This window comes from Sinocyclocheilus rhinocerous, unplaced genomic scaffold, assembly GCF_001515625.1.
Source record: "Sinocyclocheilus rhinocerous isolate Xijiao unplaced genomic scaffold, SAMN03320098_v1.1 scaffold178, whole genome shotgun sequence".
Lineage (NCBI taxonomy): Eukaryota > Metazoa > Chordata > Actinopteri > Cypriniformes > Cyprinidae > Sinocyclocheilus > Sinocyclocheilus rhinocerous.
In genome coordinates, this window is record NW_015653463.1 from 1395754 (window position 1) to 1403345 (window position 7592).

The 7592-nt window shown below is 35.6% G+C and overlaps 1 protein-coding gene across 3 annotated transcripts in view; it reads right to left on the reverse strand.

Moving 5' to 3' along the window:
* The window catches only part of LOC107715849 (histone-arginine methyltransferase CARM1-like), a 24882-nt gene extending 18934 nt beyond the window's left edge, over positions 1–5948 (reverse strand). For 2 of the 3 annotated variants that reach the window (XM_016522064.1, XM_016522065.1), the window contains exons 1-4: positions 5678–5948; positions 2303–2428; positions 818–924; positions 602–706 (exon numbers count right to left, since the gene is read on the reverse strand). In XM_016522064.1, coding sequence (XP_016377550.1) covers positions 602–706; positions 818–924; positions 2303–2428; positions 5678–5834 — 495 coding nt within the window. In that variant the 5' untranslated portion in view covers positions 5835–5948. The remainder of the gene's footprint in view (positions 1–601; positions 707–817; positions 925–2302; positions 2429–5677) is intronic. The other variant, XM_016522066.1, reaches the window with a different exon arrangement.
* Positions 5949–7592: the final 1644 nt, after the last annotated feature.

Here is a 7592-nt window from a genome sequence, read left to right on the forward strand (position 1 = left end):
TGAAAAGATGGATCTCAAAATCATACAGTCACTGCTGGAAAGGGTTCAAATATGCAAAAGATGCTGGAAACCTGAAGAATCTGCAGGACATGGAGGATTTTTCTGAAGAACAGTGCTCAGTTTAACTGTTCAGAACAAACAAGGGACTCATGAACAACCATCACAAAACAGAAAACAGTCGCAGATCATCCAGGTATCCACACACAGTATTAAGAACCAAGGGTTCCCAAACTTTTGAATGGGGTTATTTTTATAATTTCAGCTATTTTTTTTTCTTGTGGACTAAATGTAAACATCTTTTATGTCAAATACCTCACTCAGGACAGTACTAAATAAAAAAATAACAGGAGATGATCTCTCTTATTTTATTAAAATTATTCACATTTTCACAGATTCTGCAAGGGGTTCACAAACTTTCGCATGCCACTGTATCATCCACCCCTAGTAACAGGTATCAGTATAAGACCACTATTGGAAAGCATAAACAAAAAAAATACTGAGTACACCTTTAAAAACTAGCAGGATAATTAGCTGTGTTTGTAATGTACTGTTATCAGGTAAATCAGAATAAACTAGCCAGGTAAGGTATATAAACACATACTTTATCTCTGAAGTCAACATCGTTGAGCAAAATGGCTTTTTGGTAGGTTGCAGTCCTGAGATAGTCCTGAAGCATGTTCTGCTGCTGGGACAGACAGCCATAGAACTGAGAGGAAACTACAAATGTCTCACATTTCTTACAGCGGTAAATCATGTTATCACATACACGGGAACTGAATAAAGTTGCAGGTGTGTGTGAGGTAATTCTCCGCTTTACCTGGAAGTACTGCAGTGCAGAAGAACCGTCTGTCCTCTGCTGAAACACGGGCTGATGTCTCCTGAGCTCGTGCCATGAGCGCAGCATTCTGTGGAAGACCTCAAACTCTGTGCGGAAATCAAGAGGACAATAACACGATCCAAAACAGTAATGGAGCTGTATCATATTTAAAAAATCATCCACTTTCAGCTCATGCTTCATGTGTCTTCTGGCTGTGAAATTTACAACGGAAACATGAGAATAACCTTTATATTGTTAGTAATATTTTAATATGAACATTTACTGAGTTCAAATGCCATGTTCAAATATGAGTATCAAATATTATCCATCAGGCTTTTGAGGAATGTTTATTTGTTCATCTCTCAATCATCACTGTATTGCACGGCATTATATGCATTATGGCCTAATCATAAAATGAATCATTTAAACATCATCTTACTAAGACATTATTGAGAGATATAGAGTGACGACTGATATTAATATCATTTTATGTTCGTAGGTTGCTATACTGTTATAAAGATCTCATTGATTTAAATTACAAGAATTTCATCTTACTTTTTGCTGTATAAAAATCAGCCATATTTTTGCTTAGTTTGGACCTCTTAATAAAACTAAGATAGATTTTTTTTCACTTGAGTATGAGCTCCATATTCACACTATATCATACTCTATGAGTCATAAAAGTCTGATGCATCAACAAAAAACGTACATTTTGTCTAAAGATTCAATAAACTGTCATTTCTTTTGCCGGGCTTTACAGGATTAATCAAGGTTAATGTTAATTTATAAATATACTACATGTTGGATCAAAACATATTAATGCTGATTTTGCTTATTTAACTCGAAATGTTAAAAATGGAGACGTATATCTAGAAGCCAACAGTTCACTGTTATTGTCAGTATCAGTGTATCAACAGTATAAATCATATTACAGTATTTAGAGGCACTGCCAAATGTAAATAGAATACGAGTTGAAATACGTTTGTTACATTGAAACATTCTAAATGTTAGATATTAAATGGACACTTTTAGACTTTTAGGTCATTTCCTCTGTATAACGAGTGTGCTGTTAAGCGTGTCTCCACAGGGTTTGCCATTAGTGATTGATTTTTCTATCATGTTTGATTCGGTTACCAGTGGATGTATCCAAAATCTCCCTGAGCCGTTAAATACAGATGTACAACAGATGTGCTGGGAACACGTAATGCTTCTCAGAGGAAAAAGAGCGAAATGTTCCATACTTTGATCTGGGATTAGTAATACTAGAAAAATATTAACCAAATTATACTGAAAAGCAACAAAGTATTAATAATGCTATGAGTCTTGAACAGCGTTTGACATGACTTTTGGCTTCTGCTAAAGGGTCACATGAGATCGAAACATTTCTGTCCCGTTTGGAAGATGGATCAGGCAGAAATCTGACTTGAATGTGCCAATTTTGAGGTAAAGAGTGATGAGAGGTCTAGATAAATGCAGATAACTGACCTGACTGGGTGCTGAAGCGCATGATGATACTGAAACAGCCCAGAGTGATGAGGAATGAGCGCGTGGCCACCCGACAACACTCTGTGTCCCTCGTGATGGAGAACTTAAAGACACAAACGCCAGCATCTGGAAGCATAAGAATACACTGGGCATATGAATGCTGTTAAAACAATGAAAGGATTATGTCACCCTACATCTGTCATCATTCACTCACCCTCATGTCATTCCTTAGACACAGAATACAAAAGGAAAATGTCTGAAAAATGTTCATGCATGTTTACGTAAAACTAAAGTGGATGGTGATTTATATTGCCAAGATCCAAACAGTACAAAAAAGTAGTTCATTAAACTCATGTACTTTGTTCCAAGTCTTCTGAAGCCGTACAAGATCCAAAATTTCATCGCTATTCACTACAAATCTTCCTTTCTTTTGCAACTCTCAAATCTCATTTGCACTTACGCATTTTCAAACTTGGCATGTCATGTGGCAACCAAATTTTTTTTTTTTTAAAGAAATTAACTTTTATTCAGCAAGGATGGATTAAATTGAGCTAAAGCGACAGTAAAGGCATTTATAATTTTACAAAAGATTTCTGTTTCAAATAAATGCTGTTCTTCCCCTTTTGAAATCGCATTGCAATTATATTAACTTCAAAACTAAAAATAAAAAGTTATCAATCCACCATATTGCTTTATTAAGTGAAAAGGTCTGAATCAGGAGAGAAATCTGCACACATCAAGCACTGTTCAAACAGTCCAAAACAGCTCTAAACAAATATGTGAGTGGATTTTGATGTGAGAGACATCAGGAGATGCACTTTTCCATTATGGATATTTTGACAAAAAGCAACGGTTTGAAGTTAAAAACATCTTAAGGATGGATTTGTTTCTTACAAACATGCAGTTTTTGGCTTCTCAAGACATTAACTGATGGACTGGAGTGGTGTGGATTACTTGTGGATTACAACGGTTTGAAGTTAAAAACATCTTAAGGATGGATTTGTTTCTTACAAACATGCAGTTTTTGGCTTCTCAAGATATTAACTGATGGACTGGAGAGGTGTGGATTGCTTGTGGATTATTGTGATGTTTTTATCAGCTGTTTGGACTCTCATTCTGACGGCACCCATTCACTTGCAGAGCATCCACTGGTGAGACAGTGATGTGATGCTACATTTATACAAATCTGTTCTGATTATGATTATGATTATGATTATGATATGACAAAGATTTTCAATGAATAAGTACTTTAACTGTTTTCAAGCTGAACAGCCTGTGGTCACTAAGTGTTTTCAATAAAGGAAACAGAAGCATGAACATTTTACTAAACATCTCGTTTTGTGCTCTACAGAAAAATCCCAGGTTCCAGATCAGTGTTTCAGCCATGAGCTGGCATCAGAAATGACTGTGTCCTGCTATGTGAGGTACGGGACACAGAAAAACACCAGAGCGGTGCTATCTGACTTTGTGCACCAGGAGACAGAAAGCGCTGGCGGCCAGGACCAGTGTACCATGTCAAAGAAAACAGAGTTCGGTGCAGGCGATGCTAGAGCTCAAGCAGCAGAACAGCCTCGCTGCTCACGGAGAATGAACAGCGGAGCCGTAAATCTGGCCATCTGTCAGTGCTAGACCACACAATGAGACTCCAGAAAATGTGTGGCACACCTGAATAAAGAGTCTTCATTTGCCCTTCAACCAATAAACAAGACACTACAAAGAGCCAGTGGAGAAATGCGTATGATATGACGTTATTTACAGTGTGAATGCTTCCATGTGGTTCCTCAATCTTCATATTATTCAGACAGGAGCACATACTGAAAATGGGCATTACATGATATTGACTGACTAATTAATTACAAAAAAAATAAAAAATGAAATGAAAAAAGGGTAACACTTTAAGGTGTCCTTGTTATACATGTTACATGTAATAACAATTATGTATGCATAATTACATGCAAGTAACCCTAAACCAAACCCTAATCCTAACCCTAACCATATAGTAAGTAGGCTACACTGTAACAAGGACACCTTAAAGGGGTCATATGATGCAATTTCATTTTTTCCTTTCTCTTTGGAGTGTTACAAGCTCTTGGTGCATAAAGAAGATCTGTAAAGTTGCAAAGACTAAAGTCTCAAATCCAAAGAGATATTCTTTATAAAAGTTAAGAGTCAGCCACGCCTACCTAAAACGGCTCGTTCTAACACGCCCCCACATACCTACGTCACGATCTGGGAAGATTTGCATAACACCGCCCAAATGTTCAAGCAAAGAAAGAAGGCGTAACTTTTATTATCGCTGTAGTATTGTTGCCGCCATGTTTTCTACAAAACAAAACGGAAATCGAGAGGTTATGACGTCATTGGCAGGCGACACAATAACACTATAGACACGGTGCGTGTCACTAGTTAAAATTGCTCATTTCTCTGGATTTAAACATTCTTCGAAACATTTGGGATAATGTAAGTACACAAGTCAGCAAAATATATAACACTGTTCTAGTGGTTTTTGGATATTATAATAAAAAAATCCTACATATTGTGCCTTTAAGTCTCTTGCTTGTCTGATGTTTCTCTGTTCACACTTTATTTTAAAATGCACAAATAAGTGAAATGTTAAGTAACAACATGTACTAACGATATGTTTAGGGTTAGTGTTTGGTTTAATGTTAATTGCTTGTAATCATGCATTATTACTATAGGAAATACATGTAACGCGTAACAACGCCAAATCATTATGTCTTCTCATAGATTCAGAAGCTATCTCAACAATTTCTAAAAGTACGTCTAAATAAACGTCTAATAATAATAACAATAATAATAATAAACATAACTCAATGGCACTGTAAAACTCCATGACTATGTAAAAAAATATGTTTGCTTATAGCTACTTGCCAAAATACGTAAGTCTGTCATCTAAAGTCTGAGATTTCAATACTTTTGAATTATATATTACTCATACAGTTCTTCCCAAACCACCATTACATTAATTGTGTAGCTCTGTGCATATTATCTTCGACGTGTAACGTTAAAGTAGTGTTTTGTTAAAGCAATAAGCCCCAAGAAGCCGTGGTTTACAGTGAATTTATAACAGCTAAGGCACGACGCAAAGCGGAGAAAATAAAACGGTTATTCCATATACGTAGTAAGGTTTCACAAAATAAAACAGAGCAAATAAAGTGTAATGATATTAATAAAAACAGTATTCTTCCACCAAACAATGTAGTTCCTCAGAATCAGTTGTGGTTCCAACAAAGTGGTTGCCGAGCAACACACAGAAGTAAACAAAGGTGTATGATTGTAGAGTAATTTACAACAGCTTTGAACGCGGCTCAACCAATCAGAATCAAGCACCGGAACTCTCCGTTTTATAATTACCGTTATTAACGGTCAGACAGATGTCGTCAGCCTCTCCGCGGATCTGAAGTCTAAGCTCCTGATGTTGACTGGAAATCGGCAGATCTTGCTTCAAGTCATTCTCATTCAGAAAGATCAGAGTTACAGAGAAACTGGTCTGTAACTGATTATCGCCCATGATTGAATCCAGCAGTCATGGTAGGCCGGAGAAGCTCTCATATCCTTCTGTATAAACCTTTTGACAGAGTTTGTGAACAAGTTTAGACGAGAGGAGGCTCTAAAGCGGCCTTGACGCCAGAGGGCGGGGCTAATGACAGACAGCGATGGCGTGAAGGATTCTGACTAAAAATAAATAAAATAAAAATAAGTAAATAAATAAATTCGCGTCAGTATCTCAAACAAACAATTACATCCTACTACAGCACCCATATAACGTTAACCATATTGTTTGATACAATAACAGATAACTTTTATCTACGTCAAGTAGCCCGTTTGTTATTTCTACACATTGTTTTAGTGCAGCTTCGATCAGAAAACACATGAGCAACAGCAAGAGTAAAAATTATATTTATTACGAATCTGAAGCTTACATGGTAAATAGGAGTATTTTAAATTTCATTTTCGTTAATCTGTTTAAATTGGCATATACAGTGAGTGTGGTGGTAAAAATGTCCGTGTAACGGAACCGTAAAATAATTATTTTACATCATGTAAGTGTTCTGGACCCGTAAGTAATAATATCGAAATGTTCATTGTTGCTTGTAGGCTATAACAGGTTAAAAGTTAATTTGTGGTTTAGTCTAATCACGCATTAGGCTAACTCTTTTTTCTTAATGTGTTTAACAGTATGCACATATTACGTTATTATGTCCTAAAAAATAAAATATTCTCAAAAAAAAAAATATATAATAAAATTTAAGACAAATAATTAATTGTACACTTACTGTGACTAACTAATGAAAAGTGGATTGTAAGTCAAAAATGCGCTAATATCGCTGATAATGGAAGGACTAATCGAGCTGGGTAAAATGGGTCTATTAATTCAGTAAACATTCGTGTAATAGTGCTAATACTCATGGTTATGAATGGCTGCAGTGTTTACATGGTAAGATTAAACAAGCTTCAGCTCCTGTGTGTGTTTAATGGTAAGTGAACACACCAACACGTTAACTTTAACAAACTGTCACAAAAAAGAGTGAAATTTTCTGAAAAAGCACTGTTCTTTCACATGGTTATCGTGTCCTCTTGCGCTGCGCAGGAATTCACATCTAACGCTATAGAAACACTGTTTTTGCTGTCAGGGTTGTTAAAAAATTTGACCAGTTTTTATGTTTGTTTTGTATTTTCGTTTTTTAATTTCAGTTTCGTTTGAGTTAGTGTTGATGGCGCGTAGTTTTGATTTCGATTTTATCTTTCGAAAGTCATTAGCCTACTTTTAGCTTGCATTTAGTTTTAGTTTTATTTTTAATATCATGGTAAGAGCCTTGGTGTTCGTAAATGTGTATTTGACAAAGGTGGAATAGCCTAAATGATCAAAAGATAAGACAACCTAACGACAACAAAACAGGTTATTTTACTTTTCATAATGGTTTCACTTTGCATATGTAGTTATAATTACGCTTTTATTCACAAACCATGAAAAGCAAAACAAAACAAAAAACATATTTAGGACTTACTTCATTCAGAAATTGTTAGTAGCCTTAGAAATTTGACAAATAATTATAAAGAAACGACAATACTTCAAACGTGAAATTTTAAGTAGAGATACTAAATTGTATTTTCTTGTAAAACGTATTTAAATAAAGTTGGTTTCATTTATTTAAAAAAAAAAATCATTCCATTCGATTCTATTCGATTCTAACCTGTGGTCTGGTGTAGCGCTGTATCCGCGGCGAAGTCCGAATGCTTTGCGAATCGGTTCGTTTGAATCCTTAAA